This window comes from Taudactylus pleione, unplaced genomic scaffold, assembly GCF_031769625.1.
Source record: "Taudactylus pleione unplaced genomic scaffold, aTauple2 ptg000018l, whole genome shotgun sequence".
Taxonomy (NCBI): Eukaryota; Metazoa; Chordata; class Amphibia; order Anura; family Myobatrachidae; genus Taudactylus; species Taudactylus pleione.
The window spans coordinates 20,978,521-21,001,023 of record NW_028284420.1 but is presented as its reverse complement, the minus strand read 5'-3'; the positions used below and the strand labels follow the sequence as shown (position 1 = coordinate 21,001,023).

At 44.0% G+C, this 22,503-nt stretch overlaps 1 protein-coding gene across 1 annotated transcript in view; it reads left to right on the top strand.

Moving 5' to 3' along the window:
• The window catches only part of SRMS (src-related kinase lacking C-terminal regulatory tyrosine and N-terminal myristylation sites), a 41,403-nt gene extending 19,700 nt beyond the window's left edge, over positions 1 to 21,703 (top strand). The window contains exons 4-8 of the mRNA XM_088442064.1: positions 4,531 to 4,672; positions 4,758 to 4,916; positions 7,015 to 7,193; positions 16,783 to 16,939; positions 18,306 to 21,703. Coding sequence (XP_088298190.1) covers positions 4,531 to 4,672; positions 4,758 to 4,916; positions 7,015 to 7,193; positions 16,783 to 16,939; positions 18,306 to 18,487 — 819 coding nt within the window. The 3' untranslated portion in view covers positions 18,488 to 21,703. The remainder of the gene's footprint in view (positions 1 to 4,530; positions 4,673 to 4,757; positions 4,917 to 7,014; positions 7,194 to 16,782; positions 16,940 to 18,305) is intronic.
• The last annotated feature ends 800 nt before the right edge of the window (positions 21,704 to 22,503 follow it).

The window sequence follows — 22,503 nt, the reverse complement described above, 5'->3', positions numbered from 1 at the left end:
TTAATGGAGTAGGAGGAATAGTTATGGGATATAAATATAATTGTGGGAGGACGGGTGCCGTTCTGTGACCTAATTCAAATTGTAGGAGTTGGCAGTTATGGGACATAATTTTCTGAGGAGGGGGCAGAGTCTAAATACCGCAGTATAGCTTAGTGGCCCTCAGGCTTTGTTTAATTTTTAATGTGGCCCACACTGTATTAAAGGCTGAAGACCCCTGCTGTACATCCTTCTGAACTGTGTCTAAGGGGTCTATTTATCAAATAATATTTGCAGGATATCTCCTGAAAATACTCCTTTTCGGGGGGTACCCACGCATATTAAGAAGAAAGAACCGCTGCAGATATCTCCGATCTCTGATATCTGCCGCAGTCCCTCCATTTCCGGCAGCAGAAGCAGCCACCAAATGTTCCTATGGGGCCTGCTAGGCTGTCAAATCTTTTGTAGGAACCCTCCTGGGCAGTGGCCGTTGCGGGTTCCTAATAAAGGAGTGAAGTGATCGCTAATACAATCAATTCACTTTGTTCTAAAACATTGCAGGAAAGAGCTCTTTTCAGAGCCACTGTCACTAAGGGTATATTTAAAACATCCTTTTGAATCTTCATTACTTATTGCAGCGAATAGCGGCGATAAGAAATTAAAATTATCGGGTATAGGACCCAATAATTAATAATTATGCCCCTAAGCATACTAGTCTGGGCAGTTCAATTCAGGTTATATGGTGTAGATGCTGCTAGCACAAGAACTGTTATAATCCCTGGCTGGGACCCAGAACCAGTGGTTCCTGTATAATTAAATGTGGATAATATCTAAAGAAGAAAAACACAACTCAGAATAACTATCATTTGAAATTGTACAGCTTAGCAGCAGGTTTTAAGCTGCAAGAATGTTTTAACAAACGATATGCCTATACTGCTATTCATTCACTTATATCTGGGATAACCTGCTGTATGATGTAAAATAGGTGTCAGCAGTGTGTGACAGTACACGTTAGATTACTTAACCAGGTTAGGTGGTTTATTAACTGGCAGAAAACAGGATGCAGGTAACACAGCATTAATTGGTATGCAGCAGGTACACAATGCAGCCATACATCGGCAGGTATGCTGTATTTCCAGTTACAGACAGAAACATATGGGGTTAATGCCGGTGGTGCGCAGTTAGTTTAGCACACACCTGTATATACACAACAAATGGTGGCAGTGCCTTATGTAATATACCCAGCAGTGGTGGTATAATGTACTCTGAATTTACTGTATTGATACAATATACGATGTGGAACAGTGCTGGCAAAAATATATAAATATATCTCTGGTAGGGCAGAATAATTGATCAAGACGCATGTAATAATAATAAATTATGCTAGACATTCAATAGTAATACATAAAAATCATCACTCCATAACTAGTAAATAGTAATAAAAAGGCTTCTATATATTAATAAAAAGAGCATATATGAAAGAGGTTCCCAAGCATGGTCCTCAAGGCACCCCAACAGTTCAAGTATTAAGGTGCATACACACACAAAGATTTTTTGAACAATTATCGATATCGTTTATCGTTCAATCGTTGATAAAATCGTTCACTTTCTGAGTTAAAACGATGAACGATCATCGTTCATGTGCGTTCACGTTTGTAGTTTGTAGTTCAGTCAGACTGACCAATTGAACGATTCTCATTAAGGGAATATGCAAAAATCGTTTGTAGTTCAAAAAAATCGTTCATTACACTTTAAAAAATCTGACAGATAATCTGACAGAAAATCGTTCATAAAACCGTTGGTAACAAAATCATTGTTTTTGCATATTCCCTTAATGAAAATCGTTCAGTTGACAAGTCTGACTGAACTACAAACGTGAACGCGCATGAACGAAAATCGTTCATCGTTTGACTCAGAAAGTGAACGATTTTGTCAAACGATTATCGTTAAACTATATAGTTTAACGATAATCGTTCAAAAAATCATTGTGTGTATGCAGCTTAACGATAATAGTTCAAAAAATCGTTGTGTGTATATGCAGCTTAAGCTGCATACACACACGATTTTTTTGAACGATTATCGTTAAACTATATCATTTAAAAAAATCGTTCACTTTCTGAGTCAAACAATGAACGATTATCGTTAATGCGCGTTCACATTTGTAGTTCAGTCAGGCTTGTCAACTCAACGATTTTCATTAAGTTAATATGCAAAAATCGTTTGTAGTTCAAAAAAATCGTTCATTACACTTTAAAAAAAATCTGACAGAAAATCTGAAAGATAATATGACAGAAAATCATTCAGAAAATCGGTAACAAAATTGTTGTGTGTGTATGCAGCTTAAGAGATATCCATGGTTGAGCATAGGTGGTTAAGTCAAATTGACTGAGGTACTAATTGTCACCTGTGCTCAACCATAGATATCTCTAAAACCTGGACTGTTGCGGAGCCTGGAGGACCACGTTTGGGAACCTCTGATATATGCTAAGCTTCAATGAAATCTATAATATATATAACAATAAAAATACATAACAGTATAATTATAATAGTTTTGTGCTGGAGACTCTGTGAAACAAATCCCTATGTGGATCCACTGTAAGTTTCAATAGCAACGATATTGTATATGGAACTGAGGGCCTGATTCAGACCCGCTTGCAAGCGCATTGCACTCGCAAGCGGGTCGATGGTGGCCCAGTGTGCACGTGCAGCGTGTGCGAGTCCCGGAGCGAGCGCAAAAAAGCACTCCCTCCGGGACTCACTACAAAAGGGGCAGCTGTCAATGTTGATCGACAGCTGGCCCCATTTTGTAGGCGGGGCGCGGGGGTGGCTTCACAAACGGAGGCGTTTCCATGTGAACGCCTGCCGTTTGTGGGCGGTCCCACTGACATCACCAGTGACGTCAGTGAGAGAGCTTTTGGCTTTATTTGAGCCAGAAGCTCTCCGTGGCTTGCGGCCACGAGACCCTACCACAAGGCCCGATGGTTGCGATGGTCTTGACCATCACGACCATCATCATGGCTGCTCACAATAGCTGTGGGTGGTAACTCACAGCTATGCGAGTGCCTAAGAGGCCGCAACTAGAAAAACCTGCGCCCGCCCTGATTCGGAGCGAGCGCTCGCTTTTTGCGAGCGTCTCTGAATCAGGCCCTGAATGTCCCAAGACAGTCTGTTGGGTAAATTACCGGATGCTCCGGCCGTGGTGAGATGTCCCAGGTCTGACAGTAAAGTGGAGTGGCCACCAGTGAGTAGGAGTGTTTCTCTGCTGCTAGCTGTCACAGCACTACTTTCTCTGACCAGCATCGGTTGAAAGAGATGCCGGTCCTGCATGCGGCTCTGAGTAGACACCGGCAATGTCCCATATATCACTTTTGGGGTTCAAAGTACAATTGTGCAACAAGGAGTCCAGTAGTAAAAGCCTGACGCAATTCATTCCCCCCTAAACGGAGGCTTTACAAAGAGAATTTCTACTGGTTACATTTTATTATAGCGCTGAGGTATCTTTTTTTTATATGGGGACACTCAGAGGTATGTTCTCTGTAATGAAGGATGGAGCAGAGAAGATGTGCGGAGAAGCAGCGCATGTGCAGCAGCGCATTTGTGTCAGTATCGGAGGTCATGCCCGTGATGACACAGCTTGGGCACTATAGACCTGGAAGCATCACAAACAGCTGACAGGGCACTGAAGGTGACAGCGCACTCCTTGTCAAAAAGGCATTACCCTTACTCTCTGTAATAAAAATTTGTCCTCCTCACTCCCGTATTACTTATCCCAAGATGCCCCATTATAACCCTTAGGTTTTCCACATGCCACTCAGAACCCCCACTTGTCAAAAATACCCTATGGTTTGATTTCTTTGCATGTGTGGATTGCATGGGTTGTTGCTGACATTTGGTGAATATGTCATTACAATAGCCCCATTACAAATATATTTACTGAGAAAACTGTTAATGTGTTTGGCAAATGTTGATGTGTTCTGTCCGGCCAATCCGCCATTCTATCTGACGATTGGCAAGTGCATGCAATCTTACCAATTGTCGGCTCAATGTGTTGCGACTGACGTCACAACTGGACAGGCATTTACATGTGCCCGCCCAGTTGAGATGTCAGTCACTGGAGGCCTCTGCAGCAAGTGTACGGATGGTCGGATATTGGGCATCGGCTGCACTGCACAGCCGAAGTGATATGTCTGTGAACGACATCGTTCACAGACATATCATCTGTACACACTGGTTAATGCATACACGATATATCGGTCAGTGTAACCAGCAATACAGTATGTTCAGTATAGCTGTCATCATGTGAAAAATAATAAATAGACCCCTCTGCATACTATGCAATAGTTTGTTATACAAAAACTAAGGATTTGTTTGTTTTTTCATTTGTTGTCATCGGTTATCAATGCACAGCACCACCTAGAGGCTAAACACTGTAAGTACATATTTAAAGTTTGGTTTGGAAGTGATCTGATTTTGCTCGCCCGCACCTCAATTTTAACTTGTTTTGCAGTTTTCTGTAACCTTCTCTTTACAAGCTACCTTACTGTTTCCTTGAAGGTCCTTGCTTCAGTTGACAACTGGGAAAGACCACGTTCAGAGTTCAAGATAGTTAAGGAGTTAGGGAAAGGATTTTTTGGAGAAGTCTTTGAAGGCATCTGGAATGATCAGGAAAAAGTGGCAATAAAAACCTTTCAGCAAGGTTTGTCCTATAAGAATTGTGGATTTCTAATAGCAGAGGGAAGGATGGAGTTGGTCATCTTAATGTTATGTTCTTGGTCTCACAGATAGCCTTGAAAAGAGTGACTTTGAGAAAGAAATTAACGCCCTGAAGAGTCTGTGTCACAGGAACCTCATTCAGCTGCTGGCAGTCTGCTCAGCTGGAGAACCTGTCTATATCGTTACTGAGCTTATGACCAAGGGAAACTTAAATAACTACTTAAAAAGTAAGACAAGATGCTATGCACTGTAATGGGTAGATTTACTAAAGTGCAGGTTTTTAGAAGTGGAGATTTTGTCTATAGCAACCAATCAGAATCTAGCTATTATCTTCTATAAGGTGCTAGATGTTAAATAGAATCTGATTGGTTGCTAGGGGCAACATCTTCACTTCTAAAAAAACGCACTTTAGTAAATATACCCCTAACACTGGTGAATTATAATAGAGAAAGATGAGGATGTCTGACTCATAATGGTGGAGAATTCCCATGATTACAAGGAGACTGGTATGGATTCAGAAATTGCAATATTTATCATTTGCAAAGAAAAATAATTCCATGTCCTCCAAATGTGAATCATTATAGTTATTGAAAACTGTTTTCATTGGTCATTCCTTATAACATAATAGTCTGACCTTCTTTTCTATGTCATGGATAAATTAAAATAAATTAAGCAAGTAATGGTGGCTTTTGTGTACTGTAAAAGCATTTACTACCACCACTGTGATGTCATACATCTTGGCACTAACCAGGCACATATACTACTGGTCTCTCCAGTTCTGCTCAGCATGAGCCCCAAAATGTGCACATGGGAGATACAACACCTTAGCATATATGCTGCAAGCTTGCATTTTGTCTGGTCCCTTAATTGGATTTATTATCTGTTATTGATCCCCCTACTGTACAGTACTATGGGCTTCTTGGCAAGTGGTTTATAAGTAAGTGATAGCAATAGCATTAGATCAGATAAACAATATATAATAGGTTAGCTCATATTCTCTCTAATTTCAAAAATGATGAAAGTTCTCAAGCATTACGACCACTGCTTCCTACTACTCATTTCCACCCTCCTACAACTTCACCTTGTAATTTGACGCATTGTTGCTAAACATTATCTATTATTACTACATTCTGTCTTTACACATTTTGCAGTATGGCACCTCTGTTATTAATCCATTTACATTGTACTTTTATGTGCAGTCACTGACTGCTTTGTAAGTCACTCCATCAGTGGTGTACGTGGGGTCGCTGACATCCAGTCAGCTAAACAGCCCCTCTGCGTGTGACCAAGAAGGGGACATGGCCTTGCCACCCCGGTTATATCATTCTGCCCCTAGAGACTCACCCCGCACTGCCGCCTCCTCCCCAGTGATTGGGAGTTGGCACTGAACAATAATTCACAATGCAGCGCCCAGCTCCAGGTCATTACAGAGGAGGAGACGGCATTTTGGTGTCACCCCCTTAGAGGGTGACACCCAGTGCTGTCTGCACCTCCTTATAGACACCACTGGTATTCATACTACCCGCATCATTGACTCCCTACTCTACCATACCTCTCCTGTCCTTCTTTTTCCCAATCCCACTTACCCAGTATCTCCACCTACAGTTCTTTTTCCTTTCTCTGTAATTTCCCACTGCATGTTACACTTCTATGAATTGCTCATCCTGCCCACTGTAACCTATATAGTGCACCTAAGATGGCTGCCTCACCTGGTACTTTCAAGAATGGGATGAACAACCTGTTGAACTATTTATGCAGTGGATATCCTTTAGTCACTGTTCATTTTACCTTGTCCTATTCACATTTATTGCTTATCACACATTGTAACCTATGTAGTGCGCCCAAAATGGCGCCTCGCCTGGTACTATATTGTGTAGAAAGAACAATGCACGGTTCTGATCATTTTGCAAGGATCTCTCCTATTATTTTTATCTCCCCCATTGTGTGTCATCTCTTCCAGTCACTGCATATTCTGCCCAGGTAATCCTATGTATTGTGCCTAAAATGGCTGCCTCATCTAGATCTCTCGTGTGTATGATAAATAATAGTTGGAACTGATTACCCAAACTTGCCTACTGCACCCTTGTATTCAATTTATGGCTTCTGTATTTCATGCAATTCTTAACCTCTCTATTATGTTCATGGTTTATCTATGTCTATGAAGAAAAGAGTTATATAAAAGTAATAATAATAATTATTGTTATTAAATTCTGAAAAATACAACAGACAAGGGTGTGGGTAGCAAGGGTGAAATGGGCAGATTATGATGGCTTTCTTTCATGGAGTGACTGTCACAATAATGACCTGATTTGCTTCTCTCTGCAGATGAGGGGAGTCGACTGAAAAGTGGTGATTTTATTAACATAATTTGTCAAGTGGCAGATGGTATGGAATATCTGGAAAAGAAACATGTGGTGCACAGGGATTTGGCCACACGAAATGTCCTGGTGGGAGAAAACCTTATCTGTAAGATTGCCGATTTTGGATTGGCCCGATTGCTTAAGGTTGGCTATATCCTGCTGTTCTCTCAGAATGTGACCCACTGTTGTCTCAGGGCCTGATTCAGCAAAGATCGCAGTAGCAAAGACGCACGTATTCGGTCTATTAATTCGCATTGTGCATGCATATGCATCGCATTGCGTGTGCGCGAACTAGCAATTGCGGTAGGAAATGCGTTTGTAGGTGCTACGCAGACCCGAGCACAGTGATTGACAGGAAGTGCCATTTGTGGGTGGTGACTGGGTGGTCAGGCGAACGCAGGCGTGCCAGTGCATTGGGACGGCGTTGCAGGGGCATGTATAAATTATCCACTGCAATACCATACGCAGCATGAGGCCTCATAGCGTGCGCTGAAGTTAGCAATTCCTGAGTGAGGTCTGACCTGCCTTAACTGTGGTTATGGGTCCGATGTTACTCAATGTTAGCGATTATTTTTCTATGTTGCCCAAGTATACAGATGTGTGTAAGGGGAGGTGGGCGTCCTTATGTTAAGCTGTTATCGCAGTGCGTGCGTTCTAGCAGAATAGCGATCCTTGCTGAATCAGGCCCTCAGTGTGCACCCTGATGATGTCTCAGTGTGCAACCAATTCTGTCTCTCGGGCTTCTAGGTGTCTAATCCACCATCCTCTTAGTGTGTAATCCACCATGCTCTAGATAAACCACCTATTCTTACAGTAAGCACACCACTCTATTCTTGCTGTGTCTCCTGTCCTCCTCTGTAATCTGCTATTTTCTCAGAATATAACCAGCTCTCCATTCAGTGGGTACTCCATGGTCCCCTAGGTGTAAAGGTGTAAAACCCAGCAACTTCTCGGTGTGTACACAGTGTTGGATTAACAACAGAACAGAGTAGCAGGAGGCTGCAGGTTTAAAGCGGTCCGTCAGTCAAAGGACTCGCTGGATGGTGTTGATACACAGCAATGCTGGTGGTATAGGGACCTTGTCTGCCTGTATGACGTCAACGCGTATCGTCCTGTGAAACACTGGGACTTTCTCAAGACCATGGCTCTTGGTACCTCCTTAAATCCCTCCAGGCATCAAGTTAATTGTTTAATATATTGGAAACACCTGAATGGCTTCATGCCAAAGTAGTTGGTGTTTCTTTCTTTCTGTTAATTTCTTTATAACTTTTGTTTATTTATTTATTTATTTCCATTCAAAGTCATAAATAATACTAAAACACAATAATAATATAATAAATTAACATACAAGTTTTATAATAATATTATTAATAATAGTGCTAATGTTAGAGTAAAAAAAAAGCCCCCTGTTTAAAAAGACAAGTAATCTATTGACATTACTAATATTTATATTCTTTAAGTCGTAACATAGAATAGGATATATCTTTCTTCATGCAATAACTATCCGACCTGTGCCAGAAAGCGCATTGACACCCCCACTATACTTTAAATAGATATAGTGGAGTGCGTCCAAAAAAGGGCATGGTCTCACTGGGAAGGGGCATGACAACACAATAGTACTCCCAATTCATATTACTCCAGACAGTAGTGCCCATTATTCACATTACAGCCACACAGTAGTGCCCCTTACACATTACAGTGCATCCGGAAAGTATTCACAACGCTTCACTTTTTCCACATTTTGTTATGTTACAGCCTTATTCCAAAATGGAATAAATTCATTTTTGTCCTCAAAATTCTACACACAATACCCCATAATGACAACGTGTAAAAAGTTTTTTTTGAGACTTTTGCAAATTTAATTTAAAAAAAAACTAAAGCTGCATACACACACGATTTTTTTACCAACGATTTTATGAACGAGTTTATGAACAATTATGAGCAAATCGTCTAGTGTGTACGTACCATTACTCTCCTCTCAGTGCACAACCTCTTCTCCTCTTACTGTGTAACCTCCTCTCCTCCCAGTGTGTTACATCCTCTCCTCTGTGTAACCTCCTCTAAGCATGTAATCTCTTCTCCTTTTACAGGAAGATTCAGAATTGTTTGCTATGCTGATGCATCGCACTGCGCATGCTCCAAACTCCATTAGTGATCCCGCACACATTGCTAACCTTCCCGAAGGGTGATTGGCAGGCAGGTACCGTGTGTGGGAGGTAACGGGGGATAGTTGGCAAGACGCAGGTGTGTCATAGCTATTTTCTGGGCATGCCATTTGGTGCATCTGCAATTCCATACGCATATAATGTAATTCTGGCGTCTCTGTTCAGGGGGCATGCTGTGTGCTGATAGGCTTACTCGAGCGGCCGCTTATCAATGGATCTGTATGTGCACTATGAATGTGTACGCAGTTGCTGTGTTCTTGCGATGGGTCCGGTGGGCGTCTCTGTGCTGTTAGAGTGCTACGACTCATGTATAGTTTTTCACCAGTGTAGCTTGCAAAATCGCAGCTGAGATGGCAAAGGCATACAAATCTGATTCAGACCCTTAGGGGTGGATTCAAATAGCCGCTAAAAGCCGAGAACATTGCGTTTTTCGCCTCAATCGCGTGTTTTGAGGCAAGGTATTTGCCTGCTTACTCAATGTGCGCTCCCGTTTTACACCCTACTCAATTGTAAAACAGGCGAAAACGCATATTGGCGAATGCAGTGAATAGCGGAACTAGCTAAAAGGTAAGTTTTTTTGGGGGGAAATCAGTCTGTATCCCCAATAAAGCCTAAGTCATCCAGGGAATCAATATTGAAGTGTACTAATAACCCTATCAAAAGTAATTAGGGTACTTAAATTGAGTCAAAGGGCTGTTATAAGCATATTTGCATAAGTGTGGAATATATGATGGCAAGCATTTGTTTGGGGGGAAAACAATTGCTTTAGTTAAATTGGGGATACATTAAAATGGGTACTAATATATTTTGGGGTTTGTAAAGTGCAGATTTGTCCCATCCATACAGCCCCCCATAATTCCTGACCATGTACTTTAGATCCATTTTCCAACACTTTCTAAATGTTTGCCCCAAAATTGACTGGTCTTTTTTGGGGTGAATTAAGATCATCTTTTTTTTTGCCTAAGTAGTCATTAGGAGGGGGGTGTCCAAAGGGTTCTGGACCAAGTCCCCACATTTGTACCCCAAAATATGGATTTTGCACTTATTTTCTCCTGCCATTGGGTGGAGAAACTTTTTTTGCCTGCTTTTGCCTATGGAGTTTTCGCCTAGGCGAAAACTTCCTGGAATTGAATATGGCGAAATCCGCACATCGGCGAAAAGTGTTCACGGATTGCAGCTTTTCGCCTCTAATAGAATATGGGCAACCTCCTTTCCTCCAAGTATGTAATCTTCTCTCCTCTCACTGTGGGCAGGATGTATCATGCATCGCATGTTGCATGCAATACATTTTGTGACTTATTGCGCGCATAGCCTTGTTTATTAATGCCATATGCATGAATAAATGCAAAGGACAGCTCTTCCGATAAGAGTCCTATTGCGCATGCGTGGCCATCGGCCTGCACATGCGCTAGCTGCAGGGGGACAGAAAGGCATCCGTTGGATCATTCTCTGGAGAGTACTACAGTAAGAAGCCTATAGGCAGCATCATGTACAGTATAGATGGTGTTGTCTATAGGGCACAAGCTCTGGAAAGTTTTGCTTTCCGGAGCTTGGTGCATACTGGCACATTGCAGCCCCATAGAATTCTATGGGTGCTGGCTGCAGCACAATCGGCGGGGTGCGGTCCGCACCCGGGTGTCACACGCCGAGGGGTGACGCCAAGGTGCCATCTCCTCCCTCAGTGACAGGAGCCGGGTGCTGCACTGTATAATGAAGTGAAGCGCTCGGCTCCTGATACTGTGAGGGAGCCGGCCGGCACTGCACACAGGGCAGTCCGCACCTCCACCCCCACCCCCCCCAGTAATAAAGGGGCCACGGGGGTTTGGCCATGCCCACAAGGCCATGCCCCCTATTGGCGGGCACAGCTACGCCACACACACAGAATCCCTCCCTGCCCCGGGTGACATCACAGGGAGGGATGTCACTGGGAATCAGATCACTCTAATGTATATGGGGATTGCGGCAAACCTCTGAAATTAGCAGTTTTGGGGTTAATGCATCCAGCCCTGTGTAACCTCTCCTGTCAGTGTGTAACCCAGTCTCCTCTCAGTGTGTAACCTTCAGTCCTCTCAGTGTGTGGGTGGCAATCGGGTGTTTGCACATAGTATAAGTGTTATGAGGAAGTTTTTTAGGAATGTAGGTAGAATTATGGGCTATGCCAAATTGAGCAGTGATCCATCTGATTTCAGAGGGATCTCTTGCACCAGGTATAGGGCTGGTGCATATTCATAATGATGGCTATTTCATCAAGTGTATGGATAGGGGCAGTGAGCCCACACATGTGCATTAAACTCTGCATACTGGTGAATATCTGTATTTATTTCCATGCACTTGTGGTCACCTTAAGTGCAACTTTGAAATAGCCCCTCAGTGTGTAATCTCTTCCCAGTGTATAACTCCCTGTTCTCTTAATACATAACCTGCTCTCTCCTCAGTGTGTTACCTGTTCCCCCCTCAGTGTGTTACCTGTTCCCCCCTCAGTGTGTTTCTTGTTCACCCCTCAGTGTGTTACCTGTTCTCCCCTCAGTGTGTTACCTGTTCCCCCCTCAGTGTATTGCCTGTTCCCCCCTCAGTGTGTTACCTGTTCCCCCCTCAGTGTATTACCTGTTCTCCCCTTAGTGTATTACCTGTTCTCCCCTCAGTGTATTGCCTGTTCTCCCCTCAGTGTATTGCCTGTTCTCCCCTCAGTGTATTGCCTGTTCTCCCCTCAGTGAATTGCCTGTTCTCCCTTCAGTGAATTGCCTGTTCTCCCCTCAGTGAATTGCCTGTTCTCCCCTCAGTGTATTGCCTGTTCTCCCCTCAGTGTATTGCTTGTTCTCCCATCAGTGTATTGCCTGTTCTCCCCTCAGTGTTTCTTGTTCTCCTATCAGTGTTTCTTGTTCTCCCCTCAGTGTGTTACCTGTTCTCCCCTCAGTGTATTGCCTGTTCTCCCCTCAGTGTATCACCTGTTCTCCCCCCAGCATATTGCCTGTTCTCCCCCCAGCGTATTGCCTGTTCTCCCCCCAGCGTATTGCCTGTTCTCCCCTCAGCGTATTGCCTGTTCTCCCCTCAGCGTATTGCCTGTTCTCCCCTCAGTGTATTGCCTGTTCTCCCCTCAGTGTATTGCCTGTTCCCCCCTCAGTGTGTTGCCTGTTCCCCCCTCAGTGTGTTGCCTGTTCCCCCCTCAGTGTGTTGCCTGTTCTCCCCTCAGTGTGTTTCTTGTTCTCCCCTCAGTGTATTGCCTGTTCTCCCCTCAGTGTTTCTTGTTCTCCCCTCAGTGTGTTACCTGTTCTCCCCTCAGTGTATTGCCTGTTCCCCCCCAGCGTATTGCCTGTTCCCCCCTCAGTGTATTGCCTGTTCTCCCGTCAGTGTGTTGCCTGTTCTCCCGTCAGTGTGTTACCTGTTCTCCCCTCAGTGTGTTACCTGTTCCCCCCCTCAGTGTGTTACCTGTTCCCCCCTCAGTGTATTACCTGTTCTCCCCTTAGTGTATTACCTGTTCCCCACTCAGTGTGTTTCTTGTTCACCCCTCAGTGTGTTACCTATTCCCCCCTCAGTGTGTTTCTTGTTCACCCCTCAGTGTGTTACCTGTTCCCCCCTCAGTTTATTGCCTGTTCCCCCCTCAGTGTGTTGCCTGTTCCCCCCTCAGTGTGTTGCCTGTTCCCCCCTCAGTGTGTTGCCTGTTCCCCCCTCAGTGTGTTGCCTGTTCCCCCCTCAGTGTGTTGCCTGTTCTCCCCTCAGTGTGTTTCTTGTTCTCCCCTCAGTGTATTGCCTGTTCTCCCCTCAGTGTTTCTTGTTCTCCCCTCAGTGTGTTACCTGTTCTCCCCTCAGTGTATTGCCTGTTCCCCCCCAGCGTATTGCCTGTTCCCCCCTCAGTGTATTGCCTGTTCTCCTGTCAGTGTGTTGCCTGTTCTCCCGTCAGTGTGTTACCTGTTCTCCCCTCAGTGTGTTACCTGTTCTCCCCTCAGTGTGTTGCCTGTTCCCCCTTCAGTGTGTTGCCTACTCCCCCCTCAGTGTGTTTCTTGTTCTCCTCTCAGTGTGTTGCCTGTTCTCCCCTCAGTGTATTGCCTGTTCTCCCCTCAGTGTGTTACCTGTTCTCCCCTCAGTGTGTTACCTGTTCTCCCCTCAGTGTGTTACCTGTTCTCCCCTCAGTGTGTTACCTGTTCTCCCCTCAGTGTGTTACCTGTTTTCCCCTCAGTGTGTTACCTGTTTTCCCCTCAGTGTGTTACCTGTTTTCCCCTCAGTGTGTTACCTGTTCTCCCCTCAGTGTATTGCCTGTTCTCCCCTCAATGTTTTAACTGTTCTCCCCTCAGTGTGTTACCTGTTCTCCCCTCAGTGTATTGTCTGTTCTCCCCTCACTGTGTTACCTGTTCTCCTCTCTGTGTATAAACATCACTCCTCTAGCCGTTTGTGCCCCGCTTTTCTCTCAGTGTGTGGTCCTCTCTCTACTCAGTGTGTTACCTGCTTGCCTCTCTGCAGAGCCGTAACTAGACTTTTTGATGCCCTGTGCCAGAAAGAGCATTGGCACCCCCCTCATTTTTCAAAGGGACATAATGCACCTAATAATGGGACATTGCTTCATGGGGAAAGGCCAGGGAAGAGATAGGGGAGGCCAGGAGATGCTGGGGATGAAAAAAGAGGAAGCTACAAGCAAGAATGATAATAAACAGAAATTTGACAGGCCCAAACAGCGCCCCCTGAGCTGTGGTGCCCTGTGTGATGGCACCGGCTGCACTACCCTAGCTACGGCCCTGCCTCTCTGTACAGCCTTTGCTCCTTTCAGTGTGCTACCCTCTCTCTTCTTAGTGTGCAACCTTCTCTTCTTTCATTGAGTAATACTTACTTCTCTCAGTGTGTAACCCTTGATCCTCTCAGTGTGTTACTTGATCTAATCTCCTCTCAGGCTGTAACCCTCTCTCCTCTCAGTGTGTAACCCTCTCTCCTCTCAGTGTGTAACCCTCTCTTCTCTCCTCTCAGTGTGTAATCCTCTCTTCTCTCAGTGTGTTACTTGATCTCCTCTCCTCTCAGTGTGTAACCATCTCTTCTTTCAGTGTGTAACCGTCTCTCTTCTCAGTGTGTTACTTGATCTCCTCTTAGTGTGTAACCCTCTCTTCTTTCAGTGTGTTACTTTATCTCCTCTCCTCTCAGGCTGTAATCCTCTCTCCTCTCAGTGTGTAACCGTCTCTCTTCTCAGTGTGTTACTTGAGCTCCTCTCCTCTCAGGCTGTTTCCCTCTCCTCTCAGTGTGTAACCCTCTCTCCTCTCAGTGTGTTACTTGATCTCCTCTCCTCTCAGTGTGTAACCCTCTCTTCTCTCAGTGTGTTACTTGATCTCCTCTCAGTGTGTAACCCTCTCTTCTCTCAGTGTGTAACCCTCTCTTCTCTGAGTGTGTTACTTGATCTCCTCTCCTCTCAGTGTGTAACCCTCGATCCTTTCAGTGTGTTACTTGATCTCCTCTCCTCTCAGGCTGTAACCCTCTCTCCTCTCAGTGTGCAACCCTCTCTCCTCTCAGTGTGTTACTTGATCTCCTCTCCTCAGTGTGTAACCCTCTCTTCTTTCAGTGTGTAACCGTCTCTCTTCTCAGTGTGTTACTTGATCTCCTCTCCTCTCAGGCTGTAACTCAGTGTGCAACCCTCTCTCCTCTCAGTGTGTTACTTGATCTCCTCTCCTCTCAGTGTGTAACCCTCTCTTCTCTCAGTGTGTTACTTGATCTCCTCTCCTCTCACTGTGTAACCCTCTCTTCTTTCAGTGTGGTACCGTCTCTCTTCTCAGTGTGTTACTTGATCTCCTCTCCTCTCAGTGTGTAACCCTCTCTTCTCTCAGTGTGTTACTTGATCTCCTCTCAGTGTGTAACCCTCTCTCCTCTCAGTGTGTAACCGTCTCTCTTCTCAGTGTGTTACTTGATCTCCTCTCCTCTCAGGCTGTTTCCCTCTCCTCTCAGTGTGTAACCCTCTCTCCTCTCAGTGTGTTACTTGATCTCCTCTCTTCTCAGTGTGTAACCCTCTGTTCTCTCAGTGTGTTACTTGATCTCCTCTCAGTGTGTAACCTCTCTTCTCTCAGTGTGTAACCCTCTCTTCTCTCAGTGTGTTACTTGATCTCCTCTCCTCTCAGTGTGTACCCCTCTCTTCTTTCAGTGTGTTACTTGATCTCCTCTCCTCTCAGTGTGTTACTTGATCTCCTCTTCTCTCAGTGTGTAACCCTCTCTTCTCTCAGTGTGTTATTTGATCTCCTCTCCTCTCAGTGTGTAACCCTCTCTTCTCTCAGTGTGTAACCCTCTCTCCTCTCAGTGTGTTACTTGATCTCCTCTCCTCTCAGTGTGTAACCCTCTCTTCTCTCAGTGTGTTACTTGATCTCCTCTCCTCTCAGTGTGTACCCCTCTCTTCTTTCAGTGTGTTACTTGATCTCCTCTCCTCTCAGTGTGTTACTTGATCTCCTCTTCTCTCAGTGTGTAACCCTCTCTTCTCTCAGTGTGTTACTTGATCTCCTCTCAGGCTGTAACCCTCTCTCCTCTGTGTGTTACTTTGGTGCCATTGTGCATGCATGTAAGCCACACTGCACATGAGCAGTGATCATTTTGTAATTACGTTTGCACAGAGGATTTACTCGCAAAGTGAGTGTCATATAGTCTGCGTTTGGGGGAGGTAACGAGGAGGGGGTTAGGCAAATGCAGATGTGTCTGAACGCTGTGTCATGGGCATAAATTAGCTACTGCGATCTCCTTTGCAGCGTGAGAGTCCTCTTCATATCGGGGGACCGATATTTGCGCTGTTGCACGTTGTTGATGGATATGAGAAGGCGTCTTTATGCCGGCTGTGCTTTGGAAACATTAGCATATTTTCACAGCTGCTTTCCTGAGAAATCACAGATGCGATTGCATTAGAGTCTGTCTATGAACCAGAACCTCAGTGTGTAACCCTCTCTCCTCTCAGTGTGTGACCCTCTCCCATTAAACTCTGTAACCCACTCTCCTTTCGCTATATGTCCCGCTCTCCTTTAGTGTGTAACTCGCTCTCTTTTCGATCTGTACCATGCTTCCCGCTCATTACGTGTCCTGCTCTCCTCTTGCCTTGTGTCACATTCTCCTTTCTCTATGTAACCCGCTCTTCTCTTGCCTGTGTGTTATACACTATTCTCACCATAAGACCTTCTTTATTTTCAAGAATCTTGAAAATGTGTTGGATTATTAGGAAGCAATCTTGAAACTTGTCTAACTTTAAACATATATCATTTTTAGATGATGTTTGTTGTATAAGATACTACCCAACAGATTTTTTTTGTGTCCAAGTATAGGTTAGTAATAATGTCTACAATGATATCATTAGGTAGCAATGTTGTTATTTGTAGTTCCATGTATACAATATCCCTGCTATCCTTTATCTGATTAGGCATACTGGGGCTTGTAGCTTTACAACATGCCGTGATCCATGTCCAGTATAGACAATAAAAGTTCACATTGGACAGGAATATTTTACAACAGCACTACCATCTAGCTGGGAATAAAGTACAATGAAACTATTATAACAAACTGCTTACAGTGTTATTAGTGGCATTTGAATTATGCTCATTTAATGTCTCATCTCTGTTGCATTTTAGGATGATCTGTATTCTGCAGAACACAATCATACTATTCCTATAAGATGGACAGCGCCAGAAGCTTTAACACACTGTAAATATTCATCAAAATCGGATGTGTGGTCATTTGGGATTGTAATTTATGAAGTTTACACATTTGGTGATGTGCCATATAAAGGTGAGGCTGTCTCTAGAGATAAACAGGAGTGTAACTAAAGCTTAGGTATACACCCCATAACTTGTATAGTCTTATTTACAGAGTGGTGCAGACAAACAGCAAAAATTACTTAAAGAGAACACAATGATCAAATTAGCAGGTGGCTTTATTCAATCATGTTATTCAATTATTAAAATATAAATTCTTTTTGATCAATATTTAAAAAAGTAATCCCCTGTGTCCCTTACTGCAGTTAGTGAGTACTCTCATTGAAACATACTTCCTCTGAGCTGTTGAGTTCTCTAGTGAAATCAGGTTCCAGTCAATAGATCTCAAATAAAAAGGTAAACAGTGTCTATTTAGACACCAACTGGTAGACATGCAGAAGGTTGACATGGTCAAAAGGTGGACTCACAAAAGGTCGACATGGATGAAGGTTGACAGGTACAAAAGGTCTATATAGTAAAAGAGTCGACATTGAAATGGGCGATGCATTTTGTTTAAATTTTGTTAGGGTTAGGCACATACCGGATGGTTAGGGTTAGGCACTTACCCCGACGTTTAGGGTTAGACAACAGGAGGGAGGCTTAGGTGCCAAGGGGAGGGTTAGGATGAAGATTAGGGAACAACATTTTGACCCTGTCGACCTTCATCCATGTCGACCTTTTGACCATGTTGACCTTATGTATCTGTCGACCTAGTTGTTGTCTGCCTAAACACTGTCGACCTTTTTATTAATTTCATTTAATCCACACCCAGTGAAATCAGGCATAACACCTGTTCTCCAAGTAGAATGCAGCAGAGCCTGTATCACCCCCACCTGTTGCCAGACTGACATCACATACATTTTGATGAACTTTAATGATTTATGGAGCTGAAAAGGGCAGGGCTTACAGGGTAATGTAATAGGAGACTGCTCTGGTGAGCTTTCTGCATTAGATACAATTGCATCCACAGAGTAATTGTGTGCTGTGCATATCTCAGACTAATGGAAATAATCAACTCTGCCTATTAATTTAAATATATGGCTAAAACCAGGGAAGTAAGCTAGAAAGAAAAAGCAATGCATTTAGTGAAAGTTCCAGGATACTATGTACTAGCTAATCAAAATCATCTGAAGGTGGAAGACACTTGCAAATAAATGATTGGGTTCAACGTTCTCCATCAGTGTTTGGGATAGTTGGATAAAACTCACATTTTGTGAGTTTACTGTGTATGAACAGACCAAGGACAACAGTCAATTACAGTAGTTCTGTGTCTTGTGGGTGGACTAGGACAGGTGTTGTATGGCTTAAAATACAAAAATCTCAGGTGGGCAATGTGGGAACTATTCTGAATTCCAACTGTTAATCATACATTTGTTCTTTTTCCATGTTGATTTTGGTAGGATTGTCTAACAGGGATGTCATCGCTAAAGTCATAAAAGGCTACAATCTATCTCGGCCTTCTAACTGCAGTTTGGAAATGTTCAACTTGATGCTGATGTGCTGGATAATGCAACCCCACGAGCGACCAAGTTTCCAGGAGCTAGTGGAGAAATTGACTCTTATACAGAGGTCTGTTCGATGAAGCATAGTCCTATTCCCTGGCTTCTGGTCCGTGATCATGGTTACATTTGTAGAAAACATTGTTTCTAATATAAAATGTATTTTAACTAAAGAAAATATGGATGAAACATTTCATTGAGGGACTCTAGCATGACTATAGATACACAGAGAGTAAAATATTGGTGGCAACAGCTAACAGCCATGTCCTCAAAGAGAGAAAATACAGATCTGTCCTGAGAATATTCGGAGAAAAACAAGTGATTATGGGACTGGATTTGCTTGTATAAGGATGGTTGCATAAAAAACCCCACTCTGTCAATTGTCCTCACCACATCGTCTCAGAGGATCTGCACACAAGCAAATGAGACATTGCTTTTTATACTGTAGACTTGGATGTTCTTCAGATACGTATAAAGAAATAGCTGAAGTAGTGAAGTGAATGTTCTTACTTAACCCAATAATGCATCTGTCAACAGAGCCGGCCCTATCCAGTTTGGTGCCCTAGGCAAGATTTTCTATGGTGCCCCCAGTAGAAAATCCCAGGTTCTCCCCACGCAGCACACTGCTGTAACTCTAGAAAAGAGGGACAGGTTTTAGGGGAAAATTCCTTATAGCACCACTGCAGAAGGCATTCTATAGGGCAAATTCTACCCATGAAGCACTCCTCTTCCTTCACTGCACAGCACCCGTCACCCAACACAGCGCCCGTCACCCAGCACCCCTCACTCAGCACAGTACACCTCACCTCTCCCAGCACAGCACCCCTCACAGCACAGCACCCATTACCCCTTGCCCAGCAACACACCACAGCACCTGTCACCCCTCAGCCAGCACAGCACAATTAGCACCCATCACTCACAGTACAGGCATACCCGCACACCCCACCTGCTGCATATAAGTTTACAGGACACCCATGTAGGCTGTTGTAGGACATCTCAGTAGAATGGTAGCCAATGGTTGCACCTTGTTGTCATCATCACTAGTGCACACACTGGGTCCCTTCTTACCAATGTGGATGATGGAGTCCATCGATGCCTATAGCAGTGTCATATCCCCCTGGGCCCCACTTCCAATATCTGTCACCCTCTCCCCCCCAAAGCAGTGTCATAAACACCCTGAGCCCCCACTACCCATGTTTCTGCCCTCTGCCCTCCCCTAATAGCAGTGTCCCCAGCCCTGAGCTCCCACACACCCATGTCTCTCCCTCCCATGTGTCATCAGTCCCCACATATATCTGACACCCCCTCCCCCCACAGCAGTATAATCAGCTCCCTGAGCCCCTACTCCCCATGTCTTTGTCTCCCCCTCCCATAGTAGTGCCATCAGCCACCACATGTATATATCTCCCCCTCCCCCATGGCAGTAACATCAGCTCCATGAGCCCCCACTCCCCATATGTCTTTGTCTCCACCTCCAAGAGCCATCAGCCCCAACTCCCCATATGTATATATCCCCATAGCAGTGTCATCAGCTCCTTTAGCTCCTACTCCCCATGTATTTGTCTCTCCCTCCCATAGTAGTGCCATCAGCCCACACTCCCCAAATGTATCTGCCTCCCCCTCCCCCATAGCATTATCATCAGCTCCCTTAGCTCCTACTCCCCATGTATTTATCTCCCCCTGCCATAGTAGTGCCATCAGCCCACACTCCCCAAATGTATCTGCCTCCCCCTCCCCCATAGCAGTAACATCAGCTCCCTGAGCCCTCACTCCCCATATGTCTTTGTCTCCCCCTCCTATAGTAGAGCCATCAGCCCCCACTCCCCATATGTCTTTGTCTCCCCCTCCTATAGTAGAGCCATCAGCCCCAACTCCCCATATGTATATATCTCCCCCTTCCCCATAGTAGTGTCATCAGCTCCCTTAGCTCCTTTGTCTCCTCCTCCTATGGTAGAGCCATCAGCCCCCACTCCCCATGTATTTGTCTCTCCCTCCCATAGTAGTGCCATCAGCCCCCACTCCCCAAATGTATCTGCCTCCCCTCATCCAGCTCTTACCTTTAACCCTTTATGGTGGAGCCGGGTCTGTCAGCAGCTCTGTGGGTGTTGCCTGGCTTCTCCTCCTTACTCTGCAGTTGCCTTTAATGCCTATGCCTATGGCCGGTCTTGACTGTCAAATATGGGACTTGTTCCATTGATGGAGTTCAGTATCTTTGAGTATCCTATGAATACCAATATTTTGTCCTTGGGAACAGCCACACTTCACAAACATACCTAATTGATAATAAACTAATATTCCACCAAACATGTGGCATGGCTACACACAATGGGGCTGACGCTGACTTGCACACATGCATTAAAAAAATAAGCTCTACAAAACCACATGTAAAAAATACATTATTTATGCCTATATTCCGGGGTGTAGACATCGCAGGGTGCATCCAGTTCTGCACTAGCAGCCGATACACAAGGCTTATATTAGGTGTAGTTACATTGTGATATACTTACACCCAGGTCATAAGCACAAGAACAGTTTTTTTTAACATTTGTTTTGATAGCAAAAAATGCATTCACTATTAGGTTTGTTTTAACAAAAAAAAATATGTTTACAAAATGACAGAAATACAGTATATGCACCTGTAATGAAAAAAGCACCTATAAACTTCACTGGTGAGTCCACAGTCATCCAATCAGAAGTGGCTAGCTTGGACTGGCAACTGCCATCATCATATGCAAGTAGTTCCACCAGCCCATGGCCATGTTTCGTACAAATGTGCTTATTTTATGCTAAGCCAATGGACATAACTTAACATGCCCCAATGGAGCCAGCTATGTTATGGGCTTAACAAAGATTCATGAGAATGGAGGCTATAAATTCTCTAAGAACCAGTGACATCACCAACGGGGAGATGTATCAAACAAAGGCACAGGACCTCCCACCTCAGTGACAGCTGTAGTCCTCCATATTCAGACATTTATTATTTGTTCAGCAAATAAAATAGTTCCACTTTGTGTAAGCCATCAGTTACACTTTAAAATGTCACTGTTTATCCTGAAATGTGTAATTCAGCAAAATGGGACCCCTCAATTAAACAGGTGATCAATAATTATTATTATTTTTTTTAATGCATCCCTTCCTGCTACCTGTCTCCTGCCTCTGTATCATGGATATGTTTTGTATGTAAGGATGTTTCTGAGTACAGTGTTACACTTCTGCAATGTGAGCTGTAACAAATGTGATTATTAGAAAACAAATAGATTAATAAAAAACAAGGTTTATCCAAGTTGGGAGGGATACATTATTTGTGGTATGTATGGGATGGGAAAAAATGTGCTCAAATTAATGTGACATATACATTTCTGACACAATAGGACATAACTATTTACCAACATTGCTGCGTACAGTTCTGAGCTGAAACCATTGAAATCAGTCATAAATTTGATTTGGTTATCAAACTTGTAGGAGACAGATGAAAACTATTTGCTGAGTGCCTTTAGTGCATATTAAGGCCCCCATACATCAGCAATTGATTGCAGCAATTCTGCAATTTGCAATCGATTGTGTATAAAAATCTTTCCCTTTTTCAATCGATTGTGGCAATTCTGCAATCGATTGAAAAAGGGAAAGATTTTTATACACAATCGATTGCAAATTGCAGAATTGCTGCAATCAATCACTGATGTATGGGGGCCTTTAGTCAGTAACCCTTTATTATTGGAGACAATTAACCTACCAGTATATTTTGGAGTATAAGGCCCTCATTCAGAGCTGCACGTTACCAACAGTACGCTCGTTGCGTTCCGATGTTGACTAACCGCGCATGCGTCGGTGTTACACTGCGCATGTGCGTACGGCAGATTGCGAGCTTTTTTTCTCTCGTTCCTAAAATAGCGTACAGGAAGTGACATGTCAAATGTGATTGACAGAACAGGGCGTTTTTGGGTGTTGACGGGGGTGGAGATGGAAAAACGCAGGCATGGCGAGGCGTTTTTGGGGCGTACATACATTAGCAGATGCGAACGTCAAATGTGTTCGGACCGTCACATACGTCACTGGAACATCCTCTTTCCCTTCAAAATGCTCGCACAGTTTAGGGTCT